The sequence below is a fragment of the Brassica napus genome, chromosome A2 (assembly GCF_020379485.1).
Source record: "Brassica napus cultivar Da-Ae chromosome A2, Da-Ae, whole genome shotgun sequence".
NCBI classification, from domain to species: domain Eukaryota; kingdom Viridiplantae; phylum Streptophyta; class Magnoliopsida; order Brassicales; family Brassicaceae; genus Brassica; species Brassica napus.
In genome coordinates this window covers 4,149,232-4,177,159 of record NC_063435.1, presented here as the reverse complement: position 1 = coordinate 4,177,159, position 27,928 = coordinate 4,149,232, and the positions used below count along the sequence as shown (strand labels likewise).

The following is a 27,928-nucleotide window of genomic DNA, read 5'->3' as shown; positions in this document are numbered from 1 at the left end:
CTTTCTGGCGAGTCAAAATATCTTATCTGATGTGTCAAAGAGAGGTAATTTCCAAGCAAAGTAGGTCAGAAGAGCTCTATTGTCATCTGTGGAGACTTCTTCGACTCAAACAAAGAATAAAGAGAAGCAAGCTGATTCTAAATTACTCATACATAAACCTATTTTAAAACAGTGTCAGCATCATTGACCTTGAGCTCGTCAAAGAACTTAAACTACATACAACTAGCATTTATTGATTTTTAATATGTTTCGTATGATTTAAACCATTCTTAGGATAAGAGATATGTGCACATATGTAGCATAACCATGTTCACATAAAATATATATCCAAACTGAACACATATGGCCATGTAACCACGCTTATCATATAATATGGAACACAACCTGTACATATTTAATCACCTTATCTTGCCACATACATGGTAAGTACTCATTATATGTAGGAAAATAAAAGTACATACCATTGTACCTAAAACTTGTCATGAGGATAGGACTACCAAAGTAGTTAAGCCACACAACTGTAAGAACCGTCTAAATGATGACATAGGAATTGTGGTATATCTACTAATTCAAAAAGGAAAAAATAACATTTCTAGCTTTTCTTTGATAGTGTCTTCCATGTAAAGGTCAACTCTGACTTTTCTGCAGTTTTAAAAACACAATTCTCATGGAAAAGAAAGTGCAGGAGAATTTGAGATTTACAAACTAAGGTGTGAGAGAAGATCATCTGTGGATCAAGATGGCTGGAGTTGTGGGATCACATGGTATCTGGATGATAATTAGTGTCCATGCGATGCTTTTGGTGTTGGCACAAGAGGGGTATCAATTTTTGGAGTACGACTTCAGAGAAGCAAACCTTTATCTTGATGGGATGGCAAATACCAACGGTGGTCCATTGCATCTTACAAATGATACAAAGGCCAGCACTGGTCATGCTATGCTCAAAACTCCCATGAATTTCACAGCCTCGTCTCCCAGTTCATTTTCCTTTTCAACACAATTTGTCTTTGTAATCTTTCCACTGGCAAAACCTCCTTCATACGGTCAAGGTATGGCTTTTGTGGTAGCTCCTAAGATAGACCTCATGGCTAACGGCACTGCAACTTCAGGTTTAGGGCTTTTTAACTCAGCAAATAACAATAAAACTGAAACCCGGATCCTGGCTATAGAGCTTGATACTAATGAAAGCTCTGAACCACTGGACAAAAGCGATAACCATGTAGGGATTGATGTTAATAGTATATTCTCGGTCGAATATGCCAATGCTAGTTACTTTGATGCTACAGAGGGAAAGACTAAGCCCCTGCTGCTTGCAAGTGAAAAACCTATTCTGATATGGATAGATTATGATGGAACAGAGAAGCTACTAAATGTAACGTTGGCCCCAGTACCAACTCCAAAGCCAGTTTCACCTCTCTTGTCAAGTTCCATCAAACCAAGTGTGCCTCTCTTGTCAAGACGCATCAATCTTTCAGAGATTTTCAATGAAACAATGTTTGTAGGTTTCTCTGGATCCACAGGCACAGTCAAAAGTGACCAATACATTCTTGCATGGAGTTTCAAGAAAGGTGGCAAATCAGAAAGCATTGACCTCTCAAAGGTTATGGATCCCCCTACTCGACCGCCACCACCCTCAGCACCACCACCACCACCACTACCCCCCAGTGGCGGACCTAGGACCTAATTTTAGGTGGGTCAAACCATGAAAAAAAATATAAAAGTGTAAATAGTGGGGTTTGAACCTAGGTTTAGGGGTGTCACTAAGGGTATTTTACCAGCAGAGCTAGATGAATTCCTTTGTTAATTTATACAAAACACATATTTATTCAGATTTAAGGGGTGTCATGTGACACCCCATCTCTTAACGTAGGTCCGCCACTGCTACCCCCTCCACCAGCGTCAGAGTCTAAAGGCTCAAAAACACTAATTCTAGTTGCTACTGTACCTTCAATTGCTATTATTTTGTTGCTTGGAGGAATCTTGTATCTTTACCAGAGAAGGAAGTACGCAGAGGTACTTGAACAATGGGAACAAGAGTACATCCCCCAAAGGTATTCCTTTAAGAACCTCTACAAAGCAACCAAAGGTTTCAAGGAGAGTCAGCTACTTGGAGCTGGAGGTTTCGGAAAAGTATACAAAGGAGAACTTCTTTCCGGTACTCAAATCGCGGTCAAAAGAGTCTCCCATGATGCAGAACAAGGAATGCAACAATACGTGGCAGAGATCGCTAGCATGGGAAGGCTAAGGCACAAGAACTTGGTGCAGCTCCTTGGCTACTGCAGACGCAAAGGTGAATTGCTTTTGGTTTATGACTACATGCCAAATGGAAGCCTAGATAACTACTTGTTCAATAAAGAAAAAGTGAAAGACCTCACTTGGTCTCAGAGATTGAATATAATCAAGGGAGTAGCATCTGCCCTTTTGTATCTTCATGAAGAGTGGGAGCAAGTTGTGTTACACAGAGATATTAAATCTAGCAATATTCTTTTGGACGCTGAACTAAATGGTAGGTTGGGAGATTTTGGGCTTGCAAGGTTCCATGACCGCGGCCAGAATCTTGAAGCCACGCGTGTGGTAGGAACCATTGGCTACATGGCACCTGAGCTAACTGCAATGGGAGTGGCTACCACGAAAACCGATGTCTATGCTTTTGGATCTTTTATCCTTGAGGTGGTTTGTGGGAGGAGGCCAGTAGACCCTGAGAGACCGGTTGAGCAAATGATTTTGATGAAGTGGGTTGCTACTTGCGGAAGCAGAGATAATTTAATGATTACTGTTGACAGTAAACTTGAAGGAAACTTCAAAGCTGAAGAGGTGAAGATGCTTTTGAAGCTAGGCATGCTTTGTTCTCAGAGCAACCCTGAGAACAGGCCTAGTATGAGACATATAGTACAATATCTCGAAGGGAATGTTCCTGTTCCTAGCATATCATTTGATACAGCTGGTTTTGGTATGCCTAATATAAGCAATGAAACGGTAACGCAAATGACAACCACTTCCACATCAGCTAATTTCTGTTTTGAAGATGTTACAATCCTATTTGGTGGTCGTTGAAGCCTGCTTCACAGGCTGCTAAACTTACAAGTAAGCTTCTTTGTTTTGCTACAATGCTGTCTTTTAAGCGCATGTAATATATTTGACAGATTTTTTTCCTTTTGCTACAATGTTGTTCAGTGAATGATTGTGTATTTGAAATTTTCTTTTATTTTGCTACAATGTTGTTTACTCTTGATATAAATGGTTGCACTGTGATGTGTTGTTGTTCCAAACTGTGGAAGCACACTGACATGTCAGGTTTAAAGCCAAGCCTTGTCAGCGGGTTTGAGCATCACATGGCTCTTATAATAGAGTACTAGAATCAAAAGTAATTGTGTCTTGATTCGAAGAAATATGTGTATCTCAATATAACCCACAAAATGAGTAGCTTGAATAATCTAAATTTGCATGTCCAAAATCAAAACTCTAAATGCAAAAAAAAAAATATATGAACATTTTGATTTATTTCAGCTAAAAAATATTATAGTTAAACTTAGAGAAGTAAATTTAATTCGATATACCCAAATAATAACCAAATCAACTAGATACTATATATTCAAATTGCAAATTTAAATTAAAATAAATATAATATTATTTAAAATAAATCATACATACAAATAATCAAAACTAAAATTAGAATATTAATATTTTATAAAGAGATGAATATTAATATTTTATACATACATACAAATAATCAAAATTAAAATTAAAATTAGAATATTAATATTTTATAATGACACCATATACAAAGATTTTAATAATTATGTATTTTTGAATAACATTGAGTTTTAATGAATTGTTTGAAATCTTAACTGAAAAACACTATAAATTAGAAATCTGTGATACCTGATTTACAGCTATAAAATCTAATAACATTTAGTTTTAAGAGATAATTTAAAATCATTAAATGAATAATAACAAATTAGAGCTAAATTTATTAAAATTCATAATTGGATAACACCACTTTAGTTTTAAATAACCTTAAATTCGATTTTAGTCACACTAAATTCTAAAACAAAATTCAAAATCATTAAATGAAGAAATCCATATAATGGTTAAATTAAACTTTTTAAGAAGTTCATCAATGAATAAGACCTCATTAATCTTAAATAATATTAAATTAGCTTAAGTAACACTAAAATTTAAAATTTATTAAATATAAACAAATATAATATCCAATAATATTAAATTTTAAACAATTTCATAAACTGAAAAAGCAACATTTAGTCGTTGGATTTTGATTGTATTGAATTCCTTTCTCCTTTTCTTTAAACAAAGAACATTTATTCTTAATACATCACTTAGAGCTCTCCACCTTCTGACTGCTATATATTATCCATTGTCGGGTTTAATTCTTGTAACAATCAAACGCAGAGAACAAAAATCTCAACCAATATGATCACTCTAAACCACACTGAGCCTCTGTTGCATAGTTGAAGATGCTTTTCCATTCTTTTTCTTTTGAGTGATCTTGCTTACACTGCTAGCAAATTAAACAGCACGTCGACTTTGAAGTTTGCACCCAGCGACGTGATTAGGATATTAGATCGTGGATGGGACGTTTTGGGAACATACTGCAAGGTTGGGCCGATCCTTTCGGCTTGTCTAAAGAGATGCTCACAGTCATGGCTGATGATGTTGACCTGATTCCTGATGTGAAAATTTTCACTTCAGGGACACACTATGTGTGTTTCAGATGGAATTGGCAAGATTTCATCTGAGTTCGCTGAACTGGTGGCTAGGGAATGCGACAACAAAGGGGTTTCTCCATCTGCTTTTCAGATTGGGTCTTGATCGACTACCCCTTTGTACCATACGCATGTAATCTGAAAAGCAGATGGAGAAACTCCTTTGATGTCACATTTCCTAGCCACCAAAATTCAGCAAACTCAGAAGAAATTTTTCCAATTCCATCTGAAAAGACATAGCGTGTCCCCAAAGAGAAGATCTCCGCATCAGAAATCAGCTCAACATCATAAGCTATGACTGTGAGCGTCTCTTTAGACGAGCCCAAAGATTGTCTTAGTCGCGAGGTTTCTAGATGGATCAAAAAATTGCAGGCGCTATTACAGGTTTAATATTTCATTTATGTTATACATCAAATTTGCATGTTTGAATATTATATATCCTCGGGACCAATTCATACATTATTATACGGAGATGGTTATGTAATTATTAACATCATCTCACTTCTACAACTATTTCTTTTTTTGTAAACGATATATATGTAACAAACAAAATTTACAAGAACAATATTGGATTAATACATATTTGTTTTGGAAAATATATATACACTTTTGTAATAAAAAGTTGGGTTAAATCATAATAATAAAGCCATGGAACTGATCAAGCATCGCCATCTTTCCATGTTCACAGTTGCACTTGCAGTTGCGCTGAGTTCTCGGTCCGTGCTTGTCCACCATCGTCATATAGACAACCACAGAAACTTGATTTTCCTCGCACCTTGAAGAACAGTTTAGCAGTAGAAGGTTGCTTGCTTGTAGTTGTATCGCATAAAGAGCTGAACAATGTGGTCGTGCTGATGGGTACGTAAAAACTAAAAAGCAAAAAGATTTTGGATTGAAATCATCACATCTTAATCAGTTGGCTTGAAGCTCATCTTTGTGATTTGGTGTTTTTTTTTTATATATATACACTTTTGTGATTTGGTGTTATATGAAACATGTACATATTAGAAAGAGAAGAGCTCGAGTTCTACATGGTGAAACTTCAAAAGAAGAAGGGCCAAGAGTGCATTATGTACATTAATAGAGAGAGAGTTTCATATAAGGCTTCTGTTAGAAGTTGAAATCTCCTTTAGCCTGCACAAAATGAGATGATGATTTATAAGAATTTTGTATAAAAACTGACATGTGACTATTTTTTGTTGAACAAAAAGAATGGAAAAAAATACAAGTTGGTCCCAAACCTCAGAGAAAAAAAAATCTTTGTCGTTGATCTGCATAACTCCAGCTTTGAATTTGCAGTCCCATTTGTTCGTACCCTTCTTCTTCTTCACCTGCAGAAGTTTCACTTTATAAGAAATCCATCATTGTTAGGAATGTATATGCAGTAATGAAAAAAAACTAAACAACAAAATTACATTATCAAACTGACAGATGATCAAATACGGAATGTTATCATCATCGATATCACACTCTTCCTAAACATCATCATTCTCGTTCAGATCCTCATCATCTTCATCTACACCATCCCCTCACACATGTTAGAAACCAGAAGTTATCTATGACTGACTAGAACTCATGCATAAATTTTAAACAATACCATAAGGAGCATTAGTGTTTGGCTTTATGTCAGCATCATCTCCATCACCAGATCCATCTTTCTGAGGAATATCGTTCTTTGCGGACATCACAAGGTCCTAAAAACGTACTCAACATCAGTAATACATCTGTGTGACTCCAAAGTGAGCCGTCAAACAAGAAGACTCAACAGCCAAAAAAGGAACCTTACCGTGGATGGAAGCTGAGCATCAATGTCAACTCCAGTTGCAGCACCTCCAGGTAAAGGGTTTGTATCCTGAGTTTGACGAGGAGCATGCACAATCACAGCATGTGAGGGGAAGGGGAAGGAAGCAGAAGATGGTAGGATCGCTTCGCTTATGACTCCGGCTTCTATCATCTTCCTTAGCCAATTCTATAGACAAGAGTCCATTGTAAGCGGCCTTTATGAAAATCCTCCAAAAACCCTAACTTGCACCTCAAGAAAAATAAAAAACAGCTCAAATGTTTCAAGATCGAGTTAAAAATGAATTTGGATTTCTCAAGAGCTGCAGCGTCCATCGATCACAATTCACAAGGTATCGTATCATCTTCGTTTTCCAAAATCCTCCTAAAAACCCTAACTTGCTACTCAAGAAAACTGAAACAGCTTAAATATATCAAGATCGAGTTAAAATCTGAATTCAGATTTCTCAAGAGCTGAAGCGGCGATCGAGCACAAGGTATCTTATCATCTTAGTTTTCCAGAATGCTCCAGAAAACCCTAACTTGCAGCTCAAAAATATTGAAACAAGATTCGATGGAAAGAAAGACTAAATCCAGTTCTCAGTTATGAAACTAACCCCATGAATGTTGCTAAGAAGACTCTGATGCAGGCCATGGTAGTCTCGCTCGTATCCATCCCGAAATGGTCGACTCTGAATGTTTCGTTTACGAAGGTCCTCTCAGGAGGAAGAAGATTGAAAGAACGTAAAGTCCAAAAAAGGAGATGTGTTAGTCGTGTATGGTTACTCGAGCGAGGCAGAAAATAAAATAATAGCTACTCATGAGATTTACTGAAAATCAGGAACTAGTACAGAAGATTTCAGTTTTGTCTACCGGTGCTTCAGGTAATATGTGACTTTATGCAAGTAGCTTTGTTTCAAAACTAGTCCTTATACAGATGTCACAATCGTCTGGTTTTTGGATCCATTAGCTGATGCTGATGGGTAAATGTTTTCTGAGTCATTCGGAAATTGTGAATGTCCACTGTTGGATGTGTATCAATAACTCTGTTCCCGTGCTCTTTGTTATGCAAACGTATCGGAATCAAATCAAAAAGGACTTCCAGTCGTAAGAAAATTTTACTAACCCATTATTGCCACTTGCCAGCATATATGCCTTAGTTTTGAGTTTGATGGTTTCATGTAGGAAGATAAAGAAACCCTCGAGAAGCAGTTGCACTTAAAAGATTGGAGAGTAGTAGGCAAAAGCTTCTAATGGAGGTAATGTCTTGGTTTTTGCTAGAGTATGTACAATAGTCAAGGGGAATGATTGGAGAATTCAATTTCCATGTATTTTTTTTTGTAGATTGACAACCAATCATCTTTAATAGAGAAGCTTTTTGAAGAGAACTCAAACCTCTCAGCTTCTTATCAAGAATCGATCAACATATCAAAGCAATGGGAGAGTCAAGTAAGGGTCTGACTGGTTCAAACGCAGCGGTTGCGGTTGCGGCTGCGGGCGTTTACGGATGCGGGTGGTTGCGGTTTCTAGCGGTTTTAAGAGATTTGTACGACTGGTTCTGCGGTTAGAAATTGGTGCGTTTGCGGGATACTTATGACTGGTTAACTACCAAATACAGCAGCAGTTAAATAATAAATTAACAATATTTACATTTTATATAATTATAAAAATATCAAAAATCATAATATTATAATAAATATGTAAATTATATTTTCAAAGTTATAGTTTTAAATTTTTAAAATTATAGAAAATATTTTTATTTTAAAATTTTATAATATTAATTAAAATATATTAGATATCTTTTAGTATTTTTATAATTCCATTTTAAAATTTTTATTTTTATTTTTATTTTTGTATTTATATGGTTTTTTAAAAAAAAAGAAAAAAAAATTATCCTCCCGCAACCGCCCGCAACCGCAAACGCTAGATGGAACCAGCTTTTGATTTTAAGAGGTTCGGAGCGGTTTGAAACGATTTGTAGCGGTTTGTATGATTGTTTCGAAACGCTGTCAACCGCTACCAATCGCAAAAGCTGCGTTTGCGGGTGATAGCGAGAAAACCAATCAAGCTCTAAGTCTCGCAGTTACTATTGCGTGAGAAACATTTTCTTTTAACTTTATGTTGATTTGTAACACTGTGTATGTGAAATAATGTCTAAAGCAAAATGTAGAACTCCGTGAAGCTCTGGACAAGTTAAGAACAGAACAAGCTGGTACTCTATCACGAGTGTCTTCAGAAGTTCAACCAAAGGGTCACATCACATGGAACCGAAACTCTGTCCCTCAAGGTTTTGGTCTTTAAGCAGCTCTAAGTATTAAGAATATACAGCTAAACTAGTGTGATTAAAATTCCGCATTGCCTTTTTTAGGGTAAGCTTGTGAAAGAATAGAGCAGAGCTGAGTCGTTATCTGCGCAAGTCCTCCAACTCTCAGCTCAACTCCAGCAAACAACACAAGCATACAACGGGCTTATGCGCTTGTAAGTTTCATTCACATTGGATATTTATTCAAACCTTTTGAGATTCTATTGTTCCGTTGATTATTCTCGTATTCGATTTGTTACAGCTATAAACCGGTGGTTAGAAACATTGAGAGCAGCTTAATAAAGCTGAAGCAAGATGGATCAGTTACAGTGGCACAATGAATCAAAGGGCACACTTCTGAGTTTTGAATATAATTGTATACAACAAACGCCTATTTGGAAACAAGGTGACCGTACAGTCAGATGTAGAGACTATAGTTCTCATAAAAATTAAGGATACAAGAGGAAAATATTATATTTTTGTTATGTTCAGACAGATTCTTAAGTCGATTGTTTGTTCGCGATTAATTCTGCTTAAGAATAATAGGATACATTCTTACAAAATAGAGAGGAACAAAACCCACTAAACTCGAATGAAAATTAAACATTATTCCGAACAAAAATATCCATAGACTTCAACTTGTAAATGGTCTATGATACATCTTTTATCACATGCCATCTTCCGGACCAAAACCGAACTAGGCCAGAAACTTTTGCTCATGCAGCGGCTGCAGGGTCGTTGATGACTCCCAAAAAATCGTCTTTGATGGTACCAACACAAAACTGCAGAATCAAAAGACAAATTTTCAACATTTATAAAGATTCAAGCCAAAAAAATGAACTGTAAGTTGCAATGTGGATAGAGTGTGCATACGATTTCAGTGGCATCGACTCTAGTTCCAATAATCTTTAGTCTCACTTCACATTCTTTCTGGATCTTGACCTGCAGAAATCATTGGTAAGATAAGGTCTTCTTGAAAAATATATGAAGTAGAGAAAAGGAACAGACCGATCCATCAGATGTCGTGTAATTAGGCATGTCTCCAGCCTGAAACTCCATATCATCTGGAATCAACTGTAATGATTGACAAAGAGTAAACATCAAACACATACAACCAAAAAAAGAAAAGCTAGTAGATCAAAAGCATGATGCTTACATGCTTGGACACAAAGATCTGAACAGGTCCAGCTTCAGCGAAGAACCCCATCTGAGATTTCATTACACAATTTTCCATAACTTTACTAAAGAGACAATAAAACTATATAATAACACATTACCTTATTCACCAAAGTCACAACAGCTTCCAGAATCTCTCCCTTGAAAGGCCTGAAGACAACACACTGGTATTTAACAGGAAAGGTAACGAAGGCAGTCCCGTCTCGGATCAACCCTTTCCCTACGCTTTCTATCCCCGTTATCGCCACTACGAACCCATGTCGACCACTGTCACCAAAACCAAACACAAAGCAAAAGAGTTCCAATTTAGCTAGAATGCTTTAAAAGACAAATCTTTCTAGATAAAGAGATAAAACTAACTGCTAAACACACACAATCTTAGCGACAAGGCAATAGACTAACTCGAGATCTCAATAAAAATCAATCCTTTACACAAAAACTCCACTGAGTTTCTCTACTTTATGCTTAAAGTAACGATCTTTAGCCCAATTGAAAAAAGATTCAGCAGTCAATCAGTAATCCCAAAAACAAAACCAATTGAAGGAGACAGGAGTTAGGGTTTAGGAGTTTCAAAATATGCAATTGAATCTGAAGCCGAGCCAAAGAAACAAGATTGAAGAAACCTGCAAGTGCCCTCGACATCTTTCATGAGCTTAGAGACGAGATTCTCACGGAGGTTGCGACCGAAGAAACGTGGGTGTAATTGCATGTTTCGCTCCAAAACTATGTGGAAGAACATCTTGGTCTGCACTTTTTCTCTCTCTCTCTCTCGCTCTGGGACTCTCCGACCCTAGTTTAATGTCTTTATGAGAGCAATTTAGTTTCCACAAGTGCAGATCTCTCCTTTTAACCGTCTGTAAAGGGATGATTATTTCCTTTTTTTTTTCCTTTTGTTGGTTTGCTTAAAATATTAAGAAATTAGCATGAATAACCGAGAAATAATAATTAATTAATTGGTTAAATTAGATTTAGGGCTGCTGTGTCTTGGTTTCTTGTGGTTTAGTGACTGTTTTGGTGTGCAACCAAGGTCTTAAACGTAATTAACCACCCTTAAAAAAAGTTAAATGTTTCTGAAAAATGAAACGGACAAATGCTTCCTTGCGTTTACTAACAACACCAGAGAGCTAAAGACTCCATCTGTTGTGAATAGCAAGAAGAAGAAACGGTGGCTTTTAAATTGAATGGATGACTCAAGATTCTACTACACATTGCAGTGAAGTTGCCACATTGCATTGTAACCTCACAGATGGTTTTAAAACCAGGAAGAATAGTGATAGAGAAGCTCTTTATATCGACTCACGTTCAGAATTAGACCGTTTCAAATGTAACCAAAAACCTCTTTGGCTAGGCACAGTAGAGTTTTAAGTCAATGCTGACAGAAAAACTTAAAAAAGTTTTAAGTCCAGCAATTAACCTGTATTCACTCATATCATTGTTTAAGTCACGACCAAAAGATTCATTGAACTTCTAGATTACCAAAAATAGAAAGACCTTGAAAATGATGTCTGGTTCACGTTTAAAAGGATTTACTCTCTCAAAGAAACTTATATTACATGGTCGAAAACCTCTTTGATCATTTAAAAAAAAGTTCCAATAGTGTATGTGTTCAAGGAATATAGTGTATATACCACTGAGGAGTGAGGACTTTGGGTTGATGAAAGAATAAAACTTTGCAGACTTTTGTTTACTTTCTAATATGAGTCAGAGAATAAGAAGAAGACCATAAGAACATAAAGTCTTGAGAAAAGAAATTACAAGAGTTCAAATAAGATTATATGATATAACATGTAACAATGTGTTTTTTTTTCCTGCCTTCTTGCAAAGGCCTCAGGACAAAGTCTCCGGGAGTTTCAAATGTCTCTCTCTCTCTCTCCCGTTTTCATCTCGCCAATTTCGTCTTCTTTCCAGCGAGGCTCTAACTGAAAAATGCAACATGAAAGAACCCTTCTGTAAGTGAATGAATCTGACATAGAAGCTCAAATCTCAGATTCATAAAGTTCAAAACTTCGCAAAATCTGAGCAAGTGTCATAATCTACAGTAATTTGAAAAGAAACGCACATCAGATCAGCTAGTATATGAGATGTCAGAGCTTTACTTACTACGCTTAATGAAACAATTTTGCAATCTAAAAGGACAGAAACAAGAAGTAAAACAGTTATAAAAAGGTACTTGAACACTACCTCATAAGAACCGAGGCCTCCGATCCGCAGGCTTAAGAATTTGAAAAGAGCACATTAAACTCTCATCAACACTCATCATAGCACCAGCATTATCGAATTCACCACAGTAATTAGGAGCTGAAAATATAGTAACAAGCTGTCTATCCGCAAAGAACTCATAACCATCCTCTACAACCTGCAATTTAAAACAGGTTTTTGATTAGAAACTCTTGTAGTGACAAGAGCAACATAAAACATAGTGTAGTAGTAGACCAACCTGGTGAGCACGACAGATGAGATCCATATCATTCTTTATCAAAAACTCAGCAACTTTATCAGGTCCAAACGTGTAAGAAACCCCACGGTCATTCATCCCCCAGCCTTTCACATCTTTACTCGGATCAGACCAAAGCAGATCACATAGCAAACCGGAGTCCGGAACATCAGTAGGTCGCTTAATGTTCTTAATCTGTTCCACGCTGGTCAAATCGGGAGAAAGGCCACCGTGCATACACAATATCTTATCGTCTATAACAGCAGCTACAGGGAGGCAGTTGAAAGAATCTGTAAACACTTTCCAGAGTCTGACACTGAACCTGCGTTTACATTCATCGTAGAATCCGTAGATTCGGTTGATGGAAGCGCATTCGTGGTTGCCTCTTAGGAGGAAGAAGTTCTCAGGGTATTTGATCTTGTAGGCAAGGAGAAGACAGATTGTTTCTAGGCTCTGCTTCCCGCGGTCCACGTAATCTCCTAGGAATAGATAGTTAGCTGCAGGAGGTAAGCCTCCGTACTCAAATAGCCTCAGTAGATCTGAGTACTGTCCATGAATATCACCTGAATAAACAGAACAAAACCACATCAACATACAAGTTCCAGTGTCGGATTTGGGCCAAGATCGATGAAACATTAGCTTTGGTCCCCATAGTTACCCAAATTATGAAGAAGAAAAATTATAAAAGTTCTTAAAAAATGTATGGCTCCCAAATTTTCAGATCAGGCCATGATAAGCAAGACCGATCCTAGTCAAAGCCAAATGAAACATTCGCCTCAAGTTTCCAAATTTTTTCAAGAAATTTAAATAGAGATAATCCCCCAAATTTGTAAAAAAAAAATGAAATCTTTACGTCTATAGCCTCCAAAATCTCAGGACCGGCCCTGCTGATAAGTTTACATAAACCGAACCTCCGAGAACAGTTTTCAACCAGACAAACAAATACATCCTAGGTTGCATCAAGATACTTATCTAATCTTATGTAACACACAAGGTTGAGCTCATTTAACTTCAACGACAAAAAGTTTTCAATGAATGTAACCATGGACGAGGTCTCTAACTCAATGTTTTAGAGCAATCCAATGATCTTTATGTGACCTTTTAACTTGTCTTTATCGACATCAGCTGTAATCAATCAGATGTTTGATTTAAACATCTCTCTATCTCTCTTAGCTACTCCACAAACCTTTTATGTGCTTCCTTATCTATAACTTAGACCAAACAGAACATCTGTCTAAAACCAATTCACGTTACACAAAACCTACTCAATACAAAGAAAAATAAAAAACTTTTTTATGGAGAGCTGATCTAAGAACACAAGGCAATCATGAAGACATCAGATCCCAAAAAGAACATGAAAAGGAGATTGATTGATTACCACAGATCTTAATTGGAGCCTCGAGCTCAAGGAGGTTAGGCTGTTGGAGAAAAATCTCTCTAGACACGCTGCAAAGCTGTCGGATCTCAGACTCGTTGAGCATGACCTGTTTGGTTCCAGGCTTAGGGTTTCTGTAATCCAACAAACGACGAATGATGTCGTCGAGAACGGCAGGGTCCATGCTTCCCTGCCCTTGCTGCGTCATTACAAAGACCCCACGCGATCGAAACTTAACAACACCAATCGATCTTTTTATCTTACAAAAGTTTCAATCTTTCGGACATAAATCGATAGCCCAGAAAACCAAATTTGATTTCGAAATCTTTTCTCGATCTTCAGACCAAAAAGTTTTCGCCTTTGTTTTGTTTTGTTTCCCCAAATATTTTTTTTTTTTTAGTTTCTAACGAGTTTCTGTGATGGGTGAGTTTATCGAAGGTTAGTGGTTGTTTATTTATTTTATATTTATTTCCGAAATAAAGTAATTGTCCAATAATAATAGCTTAATGCAACTCTCTGCATAATGTTATAATCATCTCTCCGTGGATGGATTTGCTGGTCCCCACTATGCACATCACTTCTGATTTTTTTGTTTCCTTTGTAAATAATTAATTTTTTCATAAAAATAGTACTGTTCCTTTTGATTAAATATGATCAAATTGTATTTGTCAATTCATCCTCATTTTCCTAATGATATATTGGGCAAAGAGAATTTAGGAGTTTTTTGGATTGAATTTCGGATTAATATTATCAATGTTATTAGTGAAATTTCAAAATAGTGGGTTTAGAAGATATAATTTTACTATAGATTTGAAAATTTATTTAAATTATATTGACTTTTAATTAAAATAGAAGTTAATAAATACTTATAAGAATCTAACGTTACATCTTAAATAAAAAAGAATCTAACGTTACACATAAGTTTAGATTCTGTACTTTTTTATTCAAATATTTTCTTTTGTTTTCCGTTTTTCTACAAAGCTAGTATTCTACTCCAAAAGTGTCATGCAGAAGTGTAATCCATAAGAGAATTAGAACAAAGAAATAAACAAATGTGCAGAGAAGAGGCAGGCACTAAAGAGAAATGCAGAAGCTTAAATCTTCATTTTGACTCGAACAGACTACATCACTTGTGAACCAGCCACAATCATCTATTTTTGGTCCAAACTCCACTAGCTCTTTTAAAAACATTTTGAATTCATCTTGCTGATCCTTCAACCGGACAGCAACAGGTGTACCTATAAGCGTGATCGGTCTATATATTGTATTAAAAGTATTATATAAGATATCATTGTCTTCAAATCTAATAAGTTGAATCAGCGCCAGAGAAAAAATAAAGAAAGAGGATTATAGCTTTCCAAGTTCGAATGGATATTATATCCAACCTTAGATCCAAGCCTTCTATAAGAAATGTCTTTGGTTCCTCATGAAACATTGTCTTTGTATTATATTTTCACAAAACTGTTATTATTCATGAAGACATGCACATCAATCAACCAGAACTATCCGGAACATACCAAAGAAACACAGAGAATATAATAGTGTACTAAGACCATCTCCAATGCTACACTATAATTTTCTCTATATTTCACTCTAAAATAGAGTAACTCTATTATAGAGTTGAATTTGCTCCAATGGTTCACTCTATAATAGAGTTACTAATAGAGTGAAATATAGAGCAATCTTATTTTTTACTCCAAATATAGAGTGAACAAGAATACTCTATATTTCACTATATTATAGAGTAACTCTATTATAGAGTGAACCATTGGAGCAAATTCAATTCTATAATAGAGTTACTCTATTTTAGTGTAAATTATAGAGGAAAAAATAGAGTCCCCTTGAAGATGCTCTAACGAAGTTTTTTCTTCCTTTTTATTATAACTTTTTTTTTTCTGAACACAAACCATCAGAGATTGCAAGACAAGAGTGTGATTGAAGAGAAGCATTCTACATACCCTTGCATTGTTACACTCATCAGCCAAAAAAACAAAATAAAAGAGAGAGAAGAGGAGAAGCTTTCATGAGATACTAAGTAGAGCAGCAACCCCTTTTGGCAGCTCCAGACGTATCCTCAACGTTAATCGTTGTTCCTTGCCCTGGAATCGCGGAATTAGCACCCGCTGCCTCTTGAGCAGCCAAAGCTTTCTTGCTAATGATCTTGTAAATCTCTGTCAACACGGTTTGAAATGATTTCTCGACATTTGTCGATTCAAGAGCAGATGTCTCCAAGAAAGATAGACCTTCTGTCTCAGCTAGACTCCGACCATCTTCCTCAGCAACCGACCTCAAGTGGTTTAGATCGGATTTGTTCCCAGCCATCATGATCACAATGTTGGAATCCGCATGGTCTCTCAGTTCGCGTAGCCACCTTAGGACATTGTCAAATGTCTGACGTTTGGTGATGTCATAGACAAGAAATGCACCTACTGCGCCTCTGTAATAAGCGCTTGTGATGGCTCTGTACCGCTCTTGACCGGCAGTGTCCCATATTTGGGCCTTTACAGTCTTTCCTTCAACCTGTATAACCGTAAGACAATCACAAAAAAAAACCGCACAAATAGTTAACAACTGGTAGGTCTCATAATTGTCTTGCTTCAAGCTTTCACAGACACTATTTGCAGATGGTAGGAAACTGTCACATGGTTTAACTATTAAAAAGCGAGAACCTGGTATAGGCAGTTACAAATCATATTGCTTAAACACAGAGCATCAACATTTGTGATATACATCAGCCACATAAATGTTTATGTAGGTCACTATCACGTAACTCTTTCTTGAAATTATTATCTGATGAGTCAGGGATGAAAAGTTGACTTTGATGATCAGTTAAAAAAACATTATTGGGGAACAAGTTGGGGGCTCTCTCCACAAGTCAGTCATACACATAAAATATAAACAAAAGCATTGTTCATGACTCATAGCCAGCACATCTAAGATGCTCTCTTGATATAAAAATTCTCAGATAACAAAAATAAAATTCAAAAAACAGGTGAGAGGAACAATGCACCGAATAGTTTCAGACATTAGATTATTCGAATCTTAAGAAACCACAGGACCTTTCACTAGTTATATGCTACCCAAGCATGTTTTTAAGACTGGCTCAAAAAATAGATGTAACTTCAAAAGAACAAAACTAAAACACGACCGCATCAGATGAACTAACATTGACCTAATGATGAGATCATGAAGTTGAGACCAAACCAAAAAGGCAAAACTGAAGAGGAAGTAAAAGACTTCACGGTTTAGGGCTAAACCTAGTTCAAAACAAAGACAGAGAATACAAATCCCACCACACCTAGCAGATCCTAACATAAAAAAAAATTCATAGAGATCACGTGACAAAATGAAAGTAGAGTTTGAATGGTGGCGAGAAAGAGAAAACTTTGAATCACCTGGAGAGTTCTTGTGGCGAATTCAACACCAATGGTGGACTTTGATTCCAAGCAAAACTCATTCCTGGTGAATCTAGACAAGATGTTTGATTTCCCGACACCAGAATCACCAATCAACACGATCTTGAACAAATAATCGTAATCCTGTTCTACTCTATGCGTCATTATTCCTCTTCTATCTCACCAAAAGAAACAAGCCTACACATAAACAAACATCCCTGAATCTCAACAAACAACCGATGCCAAATTAACTCTAGCCAGAGCATATCGGAAACGAAAGAACATTACATACCCTTCTTATATTCCACAGAAAAAAAATGGCGGATTAATCGTGAAAAGCGAGTTTCACCCTCTTTAGATCTGCTTAAGGATGAAACTTCTCTTGAAGGAAACACTCTCCTATTACTGTTTTTAATCCTCTTTGTGGTTCGTAGTATAAATGTTTTCCTTTATTACAGTATATGATGTTTTCGTATATTATATAGTGTGTTGATACGATAAAACGAACGACGATGTATTAAAGCAAATGACAAGAGGGCTGAGGTGGGCCAGGCGGCAGCTTACCAGGTCAGAGCCGTCAGGCTGACAAAAAGTAAGAGGAATGTTTCATACTTTCAGGGGCACTATAGGAATTACTTTTATGTTAGACTGTTAACAGCCAATTGCTAAGAAACACGTATGCATAAATATTTTAAACAGAAGTAATATAATGATTTTTTTTTTTTTTTTTTTTAATATAATGATTTTTCTATAATTTACGTTCTGTCTTGTGGTGAAGATGCGCTGTTGATTGATCATTCGCAGTAGACAAATGATTACATCAATTTTATTAGCTCATAATTAACGATAATCTAATTGAAGTTATAATGACGAAACCGCGCAACCGAGATTAAGGATTTAAAAACAAAATTTCTTGTGTAATGGTTGAACTGATCAAAGCAATCATATAATGAACAAGTTGGAAATTGATTTGATTGGTTTGGCTGGAACTAGGAACAAAGAACATTGCGTTTCTATGATTTAGTATGTGGTTATTAATCAGAAGATAATGATAACGGATAATGTCTAAGAGGCTACTGATCTTATTTATTTAACATTAAACAACCATTATAAGAGGGTTGGTCTTTTATACAAGCTAATCAAAGAAGTGTGAGACTGATTAGCAATTTTCACAAACAAGAAATAGACATAACTCGTAAGGACAAAATGCCTTCAGAGATTAGTCATTTAATTTGTTAGACACTGGTTAGCCATCTTAATTGACACTTAGAGCAGCCTCATCGATGAAGTTCTCAAAAATAGGTTCTTAAAAGAGAAAATATATTATTTTAATTAAGTAATTAAATAATTAAAAATTAAATAATCAAACTAGTTCTATAGTGACAAGTAGAGAGGGAGGTTCTAATGGGTTTCTTGGAATTTCTTTGATGAGAACCTATTTTCATGTTTTCTTTTACTTTTTCATTTTCTCTTTATTCTTAATTAGGAGATACTCTTTCAGAAGCTTTTGTTTGAGAATCTCTTATGTTAAAAATAACAAAGTAATGGCTTTAGTGCTCAAATATTAGCTATAAATATTTTTTCGGGTTAATATATTCTATGAAAATTTTGGCATTGGAGGTGCTAAAAGTTTAGTCTTCAGCTGTTGAATAAGAGGCTTTGACTTCAGCGGTTGGAGCAAGAGACGACTCACCCGGAGACTCTAGGGACTCTAGTGAGGTTGAGGCTGACGACGTCAACTGGAATGTGCCTCTTATTCATGATTCTTCACCTTTTTTCTCATAATTAGTTAAAAAGTTGTAATTTGAGGCTAATTTAAGAAGGTCTTAGAACCAGTGCCATACCTAGGTGTTTGGGGGCCTAAGGCTAGAGTAAAAACGCTTCTCAGTTACTGTTATTAGTTTAAGTAACTCATAAACATCAAATGAATTTCTTTTCAAAATTAACATTCAACTTATACACTAACAATACTACACAGTGGGTATGAGTTGGAATGCAAAGCTTCAGGACAGTTTCTGACAAGTAAACTACATTGAGCAAAGTGAAACTTTAAATCATTTAAATATTACTGATATCTATTTAAAGTAATTTTTATTTTTTTGTTGACCATTTAACATAGTCTTTAAAAGATTTACATTGTTGTCAATGTTCAGGAAAAGTCATGATCACAAACGGAAAACAATGTACTAAATTTGAATTTGATCCAACATGTATTCAGTAGTTATGTTATGATTTATTACATACCGTTTGTATATATGTTAGGTACTTAATTTTTTGGAAGTGGTTATCCTTTTTAAACTCTCTTATTATAGACTAACTTATAATATAACATATCTACAAAATTTGAGTACATGATTTTGCTATTTAACATATGTAAATTGAAATCTAATCATTTTTTACCTTTATAATATTGATAGTAATGACATAGTTATTTGCGTGATAAGATTGGCTCATGGCGGTATCACTCTAGACTATTTAACAAATTAAATCACTCGAACTTTGATATACCATATTAATTAACTTTATACTAATACACATACTTGATATAAACATAATATGACTCTCCTTGATTTGTAATATCATATTCTACGTGATATACTGGTTGTCATATGATATGTATAACAAAACACGTAATATACGAATAATAGAAACATCTCTTTATGAGGAAGCAAAGAAATGTAAACATCAAACTAATTGAATATTAAATTTCATACAAACATTTGAATACTACATATCAACATGACAACATGCATGCATTATTTATTGCATATATATGATCTAACTTTAAACATCAATGTAGAATGAAAAGTACATAATATTTAAACGGCTACAAATGTTGAATAAAAACTGTATTTTATGAAACTACAAATCATATTTAATCTCGCACAAGCGTGCAAACCGTCCACCTAGTATATATTTATTACATAAACAAAATTATGTATTTAATATTTATAAATTCATTTGAAAAACTGAACATATTATTTCTTAAGGGAATACAAACTACATATTTTATCAAATAAAAATACAAGATTTGAAATTATCTATGAAGATTTTTTAATTATTTAATTAAATATGTGCTGATTTAGATATGTTAAATGGTAAATTTATAAATGTATTGCTACAATAATAAAAGTAAAATTATACAAGCTAGAAAAAATTATAATACAAAGTCTACAAAATGAGAATAAATAAAATAGTAGATTTAAGAAAATAAATGACAAATTAAATATAAAATTCTACAATAGCATGAAATATATCTAAAGAGCATAAATAAATTATTGCTTAGATCCGAAACTAAGAGAAATTTATATATACAGTATAACCAGTTGAAAGATGGATTAAACTGGAACGCTTAAAATGTGTTATACAAGTTGGGGTCCAAAGCAGTTTGCCTTTCTCATAACAAGGTGAGCACGGCTCTGCTTAGAATTCTTATACGGTTCTATATTGGAAGTTAAAGTTATCATTCCATTAATTAAAAATGTATCTGTTGAGAACAGTAGAACCCCTTGTTTCGAAAAAGAAAGAAAAAGAAAAAGAAGAAGAGAATCTACACTTACACATATAAAGATTAGGAAGTCTAAACTTGGTTGAATTCTATCAATAGATGTCTAGTTTTAAAAAAAAAGTAAATCGTTCTCCGGCGAGGAAATGTTAAATCACCGGTGACTATGTGTTAGGGATATCTGACTGTAGTCGGATTCGAACTCAGCTCGCTTAGCGACACTAGAACGTCATGCTACCACCCGACCACTAGCACGTGTCTAGTATAAAATAAGCTATATCTTAACATAAGGAGATATATAACGATAAAGAGTGTGCATTGGAACAACAGGTCACAGATAAGATTTGACTTTGAAAACCTATTCTTTAGCACCACTACAAAATTGAACTCACTATAAAAAAAAACAAGTCAACCAGATTCACAAAATAAATCTGCATAACTGGATGCACGAGACTCTAAACCCTTTTCTTGATTTTATACTAAAATTTTGTTTATGCATTCAAGATCCCTTAAATCAAGGCATTGATTGAACTCTCACGATACTTCTGCAACTTACTTATCTGGCAAGCACATGATTATTCTTCATTAGGCTGCACGCTACAAGAGATCCGCCAGAAGACGTATTTTTTAAGGTCGTTACATAAATCGATTTGGAAATAAGTAAGAAGTGGCTTGGGATCTGGACCATCTGGTAGTTTACGTCTCCCAATAATAAGTCAGTTATCAAACTGACGCCAACTTGCTAGGGTCTGTTTGTTAATGACGTTAACCCATAAAAATTTGACGTTAAAAGCTCGTTTTTGTAGTGTACAAGAGATAGGTCTTTAATAACTTGTTTCTTTTCTCACTTAGGTTCTTATTAACATATACATGCTTGAACAATCGTATTATATGGTTTTGTGTGTAGGATTCAAGCTTCATTTGGCACATAATGTTATTCTTTAAATTTTAATTCTGGATCCTTAAGAAAATAAGGGTCAAAGATACCAAACTTTTGCATGCTTCCAAAATTCAAAATATTTTTTCTCATATATGTATATAACGCAATCTGATACTGTTAAGGTTTATATTTTCAAATGTTTGGGAGTAGAAAATTGGTCTACCGCTACAGACGTAATTCACAAGAAATTTTTTTTCTTATGTCGTTAAAATCTCTTTAAGCATGTTTATGTTAGCATGTTTTTTAACTAATTGATGCATTAATAAATAAATTTAAGTAATACGACTTTAAAGCTATATATAAAGAGTCTTACAAGTTTGATGGAAGGACCATATATGATTACAAAACCTTGCAGCATTTAGATAATCATAATATGACATTAAGCTAGCTATAAATGAAAACGAAGTAAACAAAGTTTTCAAAGTTAAAAAAAAAAAAAAAAAAAAGTTTTCAAAGTTGCGGTTACAACGTCTTTTCAAGACATGGTATCCCCTCTTTTTAACTGTTTCTCACTTTATTTCTTGAACATTTTTGGTCGGTTTAACTGACCTTCCACCTCTCGTCATCATGTGAGCCGTTTGGTTCACAATTATGAGGATTGTTGGTGGTGTTTATGTTAGCAACTTAGCATGTATGTTAATATGTTTAGTTATATATAATCTCAATTAGCATGCTAATTCAATATATATATATATATAGTAATCATAATTCTGTTCCATATAAACTAATGGAATTTACACTAACCATAGAAGAAATAATTTTATTTCTATTCTTGCCTCATCGTGTGGGGTAGTGTGGCAAATATGTTTTTGAAGTGATGTAACGTGATATCAATGATATATTTTTTATTTATCTTTGCCAGAAAGAGGATATGAAGAAGAAATCTTTATAACATTTGTTAAATGGTCAAATCGTTAAGTTTGTTCCCAGTTTTGATTGCTGACCAAATATTTTGTTTTGAATACTTTACTATAAATATATATACATTTTCGTGTTGAAACAACACAGAAATATTAAGTCTCACATCGACCTTTAATTGTTTTTCTAGAAAATGGCGAAACTACTAGCTTTGTTTTGCCTCTTCTCCTACATCATTGTCTTGTCCTTGTGTTCAGTCTCAGCAGCCATAGATGATAACCAAGACCAACAGGTACTATTATATTTCTTTTAATCATGATACATGGAGTTTCAAAAAAAAAAAATATGATACATGATTACAACGATGATGATGATGATGAATAATGTCGTAATCCATGAAGGTCTACGTCGTCTACATGGGTGCACTTCCGTCTAGCGAGGTCTACACACCAATGTCCGATCACATGAATATTCTTCAAGGAATCACCGGAGAGAGGTGTGAATTAGTTACACCATTCTCTAGCGATTATAGCTAATATTATATAAACAAAGTTATAGTATGAACACTCTCTAACAAATGATATATTAATCTCTAGTTCTAACGAAGGTCGTTTGGTGAGAAGTTACAAGAGGAGTTTCAACGGGTTCGCCGCTCGACTCACTCAGTCAGAACGAGAAAGAATAGCCAGTAAGTGTTCTTCGAAATAGACTAAACTCTGAAAACCAAGTATATAACTAAAATCCATTGATCCTAATTAGTAAAATTAAAATATGTAATGATCCATGTTTTAAGGTGAGTTAAAACCCTCTATCTTCTTCTTAGATAAGGAAGGAGTTGTGTCTGTATTCCCTAATAAGAATCTACAGCTCCAAACGACTACCTCTTGGGACTTCATGGGGTTAAAGAAAGGAAAGGCCACGAACCGGAACCTGGCCGTGGAGAGTAACACCATTATTGGAGTCATCGATGCTGGGATCACGCCGGAATCTGAAAGCTTTTCTGACAAAGGCTTTGGTCCTCCTCCTCAAAAATGGAAAGGTGTTTGCTCCGGAGGCAAGAACTTCACGTGCAACAAGTAAACTTTTACATATTATATTATATGAACAAAATGATTGATTGCTGACTTGTAAGTCACATAAACTATCGTAAATAATATATTTTATTATACTGCAGCAAGCTGATTGGTGCAAGGGACTACACAAGCGAAGGATCTAGGGACACTGTTGGACATGGTACACATACAGCGTCCACAATTGCTGGAAACGCTATTCAAGACGCAAGCTTTTATGGACTTGGAAATGGAACCATGAGAGGAGGCGTTCCGGCCTCAAGAATTGTCAGTTACAAAGTTTGCACCTGGTTAGGGTGTAGCTCCGATAGTATATTGGCTGCCTTTGATGATGCGATTGCAGATGGTGTAGACATCATTAGCATCTCCGTTAATATGGGATACCCCTCACCTTTTGAAGAGGACCCGGTCGCTATAGGATCTTTCCACGCTATAGCCAAAGGGATTCTCACTGTGAATTCAGCCGGTAACAACGGTCCAGAACCGAAAACGCTAGAGAGCGTAGCTCCGTGGATCCTTACGGTTGCTGCCAGTAACACCAACCGTGCGTTTTTAACGAAAGTTGTTCTCGGTAACGGTAAAACACTTGTTGTACGTCTCAAGAAACCTGTTTTTGATGATCTCTATTATCTTGTCTTTGTGTCTTTAAATCCTTTTCTTAATATGAAACAGGGGAAGTCAGTGAACACGCTTGGTTTGAATGGAACAATGTATCCTCTTGTGTATGGAAAATCTGCTGTTAATTCGTCTGCATGCAGCGTGGAATCGGCAGAGTAACTTCCTCATGTTCATAATTATGAACTAGAAATAGTTTCATATGTCTAACTTGAAACATTTGGTTTGGCCCTAAATTTTTAAAAAACTATACATAGATCGTATAGTTCCCAATCTCTAGAATTTTTAAAAATAATATTAACTTAAGATGTTTATGACTTCATAAATTTCAGGTGATTAAGATTTTGACTTTATGTTTTACAGGAAATGTGAAGAAGGGTGTCTTCAAGAATCCCTAGTGAAAGGCAAAGTTGTGGTTTGCAATTCCACGGATTCGTACGAAGCTCTTGCAAATGGAGCTGTTGCAGGCATTTCTCTCAACCGTACACCAAACGTTGCCTTTGTCACTTCTTTTCCCCTCTCTGCTTTATCACAAGAAGACTTAAACTCTCTTGTTTCTTACATTAAGTCCGAAAGGTAACATTCTTCTCTCGCATATATATATTAAGCTCAGAGAGAAAAAAAAAACTATATAAAGTCTTACAAAATAAGTCTACCTCTATTTCCTTAGTTCTCCAGTGGCTACTGTTCTAAGAACTGAGGAAAGTTTTAGTCAGATAGCTCCAGTCGTTGCTGCTTTCTCTTCTCGTGGTCCAAACACCATAGCAACTGATATTCTCAAGGTCTATGTTCACAATCTTGTTTCTGCTTATTACTCTCTTTTATTTTTTTCTGGTCTGAGAGAAAATGGTGGATGACTTGCAGCCGGATATATCAGCACCAGGAGTGGAGATCCTCGCTGCATTTTCACCTGAGGTTTCACCATCCTCAAGTGTATATGACACAAGACGTGTGAAGTACTCTGTTCTCTCCGGCACTTCAATGTCTTGTCCACATGTTACAGGCGTGGCCGCGTACATCAGGACGTTTCATCCTCAATGGTCTCCTTCCATGATCAAATCCGCCATTATGACAACCGGTAAGCTAAAATTATAACATGGATCTAGCATGCATACTTTTCTTGCGCGCCAAGAAACCTGTAAATTTTTGTTTACACTCTGTCTACTTTGGTCTCCTAATAGCTTGGCCGATGAATGCTTCTGAAACTGGCTTTGTATCAACCGAGTTTGCTTATGGAGCTGGCCATGTGGACCCAATATCTGCTACTAATCCTGGACTCGTATACGATTTGACTAAAGCAGACTACACTGCCTTCCTCTGCGGCATGAAGTACAATGCAACTACCGTGAAACTCATATCCGGTGAAGCCGTCACTTGCACTGGAGAAACCTCACCAAGAAACCTTAACTATCCTTCAATGTCGGCAAAGTTGTCGGGATCTAAAAGTTTCTTCACCGTGATTTTCAAAAGAACCGTCACTAACGTGGGTACCCAAAACTCTATATACAATTCAAAAATTGTTTTAAATCACGGATCTAAGCTCAACGTCAAGGTCTTCCCTAGCGCCTTGGTTTTTAAGAAGGTGAACGAGAAGCAGTCATTCACGGTAATTGTTACAGGCAGCGCTCTCGAGTCAAAACTGCTTTTGTCTGCAAACCTTATCTGGTCTGATGGCACTCATAATGTGAGAAGCCCCATTGTTGTTTATAAAAGTGAGTGAGAATATAAATTATGTATAAACATCAACATAGTTTAGTTTCAAAACAAATTTAGTTTACCTAGTATGTTCTGTAATTTCTTCAACATACAAAACACAGTTTTCAAGCAATGACAAATAGTAATATTTTTAGGAAAAAGAACAAAACACAATTTTCAAGCAATATGACCAAAACGACTATTTTCTAATGGTTTTGCAGCTATATGCATCTAAATTTTCAACTAGATCCTTAAAGAAAACTGTAGTGTTTTTTTTTGTCCTTGTTTTGCAATAACTCCTTGATGTCTTTAAGAGATTAAGAAGTGCATTTAAACCAAAATATAATCTGTTGATTAAAGTAAAAGAATATTTCCAGTCTATTCATTAGGATATCATTCGTGTTTACCAAAACAATATGCTATCAATCATATCTTCTTCAAAATAAGATTTAAAATATTTTAAAATTCTATTTAAACAACAAAATATCACAAAATAAACAACTATTTTTATAAAAAATACATAAATACATAATTATTACGAAAACTTAAATACTACAACAACACTATAGTTTGGTAAATTTGATCTGGAATTTCCAAAAACTCCAAAGTATTATCTAAACAAATTTTGTATAACCAGATTTTGTGTAACCAGAAAAAGAGGATAAAAATCAGTGGTAGAATCAACAACTGAAATGACAAAAAAAATGAAGATATCCGATTTTATCAAGTTTTAACTCGTAAGATACAAATTAAAAATAAAGAGTGACACTTTTACTACAAGATGCACTAGTTGATCATATATTTTAGTATTATAGAAATAGTTTTATAGATCTAATATAGTATTTTGGTTGTAGTTTAATATTTAACTATATATTTCTACCTAAAATTTTATATTTTAGTGTAACCTTTTATTAGTTAATATTATTGTAATATTTTTATACTTGTGCAAGTTATTTTTAAAGGTTATGATTTAAATTAATTATGACAATAAAATACAAATAATTTTGAAGTTAAATTTAGAATTTTGATTTCGGAAAAGAAATTTTTTAAGCTTCAAATATGAAGTTTTGCAAAATTAAAAAAATGATATTTTTTTAGAGATGCTCTAAAGGTAGTATACACTAGCTAACTTATCCCTAAAGCTTTATGTGTAATCAATCCCCAATCAAGTATATTTTCAGTTTTTTTTTTTAACGTTTTGGAACACGATGTAAGACCATTAACATAAATTACTTGATATAAGACTATACAAAAATCTCTTTTGAAATCTTATTACAGACATTGCACTCACTAACAAAAAAAAAAACTAAAGTTCACCAACTAACCAAAATCATATTCTTTCTCCTCTTTTTTTCTTTCTATCACTCTGTTTTCTCTCTAAAATTTTAATTTTGGGTTTTTGGCTATTTCATAAATAACCGATCATTTTTATTAACACATCCCTTTACATATACATATACCTCAACAAAGCATACATATACATATACTCATAACACATGAGCTCATGCTTGCATATACATAGCCACATACACACACATAATTTTATACTATATATTGTGTCTGTATATTATCGACTTCCGTCCGGCAGTAAGATAGGGACCAGTGAGAAGAATCTCTTACACGAGAATCTATCTCTTATCCAAATGGACAACCGTTCTCAGTCTTTAGATGCTTTTAACTGTTGATAAAAAAAAAGATGCTTTTAACTATCATTCCGTATATGTTGTCCAAAAAAAAAGCTACACTCCGTATATATAAATTTACATATGACAATACTTGTTTGTGTAATGCATACACTAATCTTTGAGTAAATATGTATGTATATCCACAACATATGTATTTTTTATGACGCTTTTAAAAATATACACAAAATACCATTAATGTTACAAATTTTCAAGGCAGCTAGAATTTTTGTCCAATTTGAGATATCTAAAGTATTATTATCAGCTATATCTTTGGATATAATTCCCCGGAACCGAATCTCTGTTCCCAACTACGCGTCAACGACGTGTATCATATCACGTGATACTTTGCGAGTAAGATTCTTTTTTTTGTCAGTA

The 27,928-nt window shown here is 34.9% G+C and overlaps 6 protein-coding genes across 7 annotated transcripts; 2 read left to right on the top strand and 4 right to left on the bottom strand.

Annotated features, from left to right (window-relative positions):
• The first annotated feature begins 385 nt into the window (after positions 1-385).
• On the top strand, positions 386-3,523 carry LOC106373256 (putative L-type lectin-domain containing receptor kinase II.2). The gene is made up of 2 exons (XM_048750401.1): positions 386-1,664; positions 1,871-3,523. The coding sequence occupies exons 1-2, from the start codon at positions 740-742 to the stop codon at positions 3,052-3,054; spliced, it is 2,109 nt and encodes a 702-aa protein (XP_048606358.1). The 5' UTR covers positions 386-739; the 3' UTR covers positions 3,055-3,523.
• Positions 3,524-5,834: 2,311 nt separating this feature from the next.
• On the bottom strand, positions 5,835-6,678 carry LOC106407694 (transcription initiation factor IIA subunit 1). Its single transcript, XM_048761291.1, has 5 exons — positions 6,511-6,678; positions 6,322-6,418; positions 6,206-6,240; positions 5,966-6,055; positions 5,835-5,858 (listed from the first exon to the last, which is right to left on the bottom strand). The coding sequence occupies exons 1-5, from the start codon at positions 6,676-6,678 to the stop codon at positions 5,835-5,837; spliced, it is 414 nt and encodes a 137-aa protein (XP_048617248.1).
• A 2,581-nt stretch (positions 6,679-9,259) lies between these two features.
• On the bottom strand, positions 9,260-10,843 carry LOC106387236 (DNA-directed RNA polymerase II subunit 7). Its single transcript, XM_013827059.3, has 6 exons — positions 10,605-10,843; positions 10,083-10,248; positions 9,962-10,012; positions 9,814-9,879; positions 9,679-9,747; positions 9,260-9,587 (listed from the first exon to the last, which is right to left on the bottom strand). Exons 1-6 carry the CDS (start codon positions 10,718-10,720, stop codon positions 9,522-9,524), a joined length of 534 nt encoding a protein of 177 aa, XP_013682513.2. The 5' UTR covers positions 10,721-10,843; the 3' UTR covers positions 9,260-9,521.
• An 852-nt stretch (positions 10,844-11,695) lies between these two features.
• Positions 11,696-14,252, bottom strand: LOC106387225 (serine/threonine-protein phosphatase PP1 isozyme 2). Of its 2 annotated transcripts, none has more exons than XM_013827049.3 (4): positions 13,794-14,252; positions 12,419-12,978; positions 12,163-12,337; positions 11,696-11,900 (listed from the first exon to the last, which is right to left on the bottom strand). In XM_013827049.3, the coding sequence occupies exons 1-3, from the start codon at positions 13,996-13,998 to the stop codon at positions 12,164-12,166; spliced, it is 939 nt and encodes a 312-aa protein (XP_013682503.1). In that variant the 5' UTR covers positions 13,999-14,252; the 3' UTR covers positions 11,696-11,900; position 12,163. The 2 variants fall into 2 exon arrangements, with proteins under 2 accessions (XP_013682503.1, XP_048606352.1); XM_048750395.1 differs by having other exon boundaries at positions 11,696-12,014; positions 13,794-14,226.
• A 1,391-nt stretch (positions 14,253-15,643) lies between these two features.
• LOC106417391 (ras-related protein RABA2d-like) lies at positions 15,644-17,684 on the bottom strand. Its single transcript, XM_013858205.3, has 3 exons — positions 17,478-17,684; positions 17,186-17,383; positions 15,644-16,310 (listed from the first exon to the last, which is right to left on the bottom strand). Exons 2-3 carry the CDS (start codon positions 17,348-17,350, stop codon positions 15,822-15,824), a joined length of 654 nt encoding a protein of 217 aa, XP_013713659.2. The 5' UTR covers positions 17,351-17,383; positions 17,478-17,684; the 3' UTR covers positions 15,644-15,821.
• A 4,752-nt stretch (positions 17,685-22,436) lies between these two features.
• LOC106417383 (subtilisin-like protease SBT4.12) lies at positions 22,437-26,418 on the top strand. Its single transcript, XM_013858197.3, has 10 exons — positions 22,437-22,780; positions 22,890-22,984; positions 23,085-23,176; positions 23,312-23,564; positions 23,663-24,149; positions 24,231-24,331; positions 24,537-24,749; positions 24,844-24,955; positions 25,038-25,251; positions 25,355-26,418. Exons 1-10 carry the CDS (start codon positions 22,682-22,684, stop codon positions 25,891-25,893), a joined length of 2,205 nt encoding a protein of 734 aa, XP_013713651.2. The 5' UTR covers positions 22,437-22,681; the 3' UTR covers positions 25,894-26,418.
• Positions 26,419-27,928: the final 1,510 nt, after the last annotated feature.

Bases quoted from the DNA above. Each gene is read 5' to 3' on its own strand.
- LOC106407694 (XM_048761291.1), bottom strand. From the start codon at position 6,678: ATGATAGAAGCCGGAGTCATAAGCGAAGCGATCCTACCATCTTCTGCT. The intron at 6,419-6,510 runs GTAAGGTTCCTT...GTACGTTTTTAG, and splicing joins ATGCTCAGCTTCCATCCACG to GACCTTGTGATGTCCGCAAA. The intron at 5,859-5,965 runs GTTTGGGACCAA...CATTTTGTGCAG, and splicing joins AAGATTTTTTTTTCTCTGAG to GCTAAAGGAGATTTCAACTT.
- LOC106387236 (XM_013827059.3), bottom strand. From the start codon at position 10,720: ATGTTCTTCCACATAGTTTTGGAGCGAAACATGCAATTACACCCACGT. The intron at 10,249-10,604 runs GTTTCTTCAATC...TTTTGGTGACAG, and splicing joins GATGTCGAGGGCACTTGCAG to TGGTCGACATGGGTTCGTAG. The intron at 9,748-9,813 runs GTCTGTTCCTTT...TGATTTCTGCAG, and splicing joins ACACGACATCTGATGGATCG to GTCAAGATCCAGAAAGAATG.
- LOC106417383 (XM_013858197.3), top strand. From the start codon at position 22,682: ATGGCGAAACTACTAGCTTTGTTTTGCCTCTTCTCCTACATCATTGTC. The intron at 22,985-23,084 runs GTGTGAATTAGT...ATTAATCTCTAG, and splicing joins CAAGGAATCACCGGAGAGAG to TTCTAACGAAGGTCGTTTGG. The intron at 25,252-25,354 runs GTAAGCTAAAAT...GTCTCCTAATAG, and splicing joins ATCCGCCATTATGACAACCG to CTTGGCCGATGAATGCTTCT.
- LOC106417391 (XM_013858205.3), bottom strand. From the start codon at position 17,350: ATGACGCATAGAGTAGAACAGGATTACGATTATTTGTTCAAGATCGTG. The intron at 16,311-17,185 runs GTGATTCAAAGT...ACGGTTATACAG, and splicing joins TCGCCACAAGAACTCTCCAG to GTTGAAGGAAAGACTGTAAA.
- LOC106373256 (XM_048750401.1), top strand. From the start codon at position 740: ATGGCTGGAGTTGTGGGATCACATGGTATCTGGATGATAATTAGTGTC. The intron at 1,665-1,870 runs GTGGCGGACCTA...CTCTTAACGTAG, and splicing joins ACCACCACCACTACCCCCCA to GTCCGCCACTGCTACCCCCT.
- LOC106387225 (XM_013827049.3), bottom strand. From the start codon at position 13,998: ATGACGCAGCAAGGGCAGGGAAGCATGGACCCTGCCGTTCTCGACGAC. The intron at 12,979-13,793 runs GTAATCAATCAA...CTGTTTATTCAG, and splicing joins GGCTCCAATTAAGATCTGTG to GTGATATTCATGGACAGTAC. The intron at 12,338-12,418 runs GTTGGTCTACTA...TTTAAATTGCAG, and splicing joins TCATCTGTCGTGCTCACCAG to GTTGTAGAGGATGGTTATGA.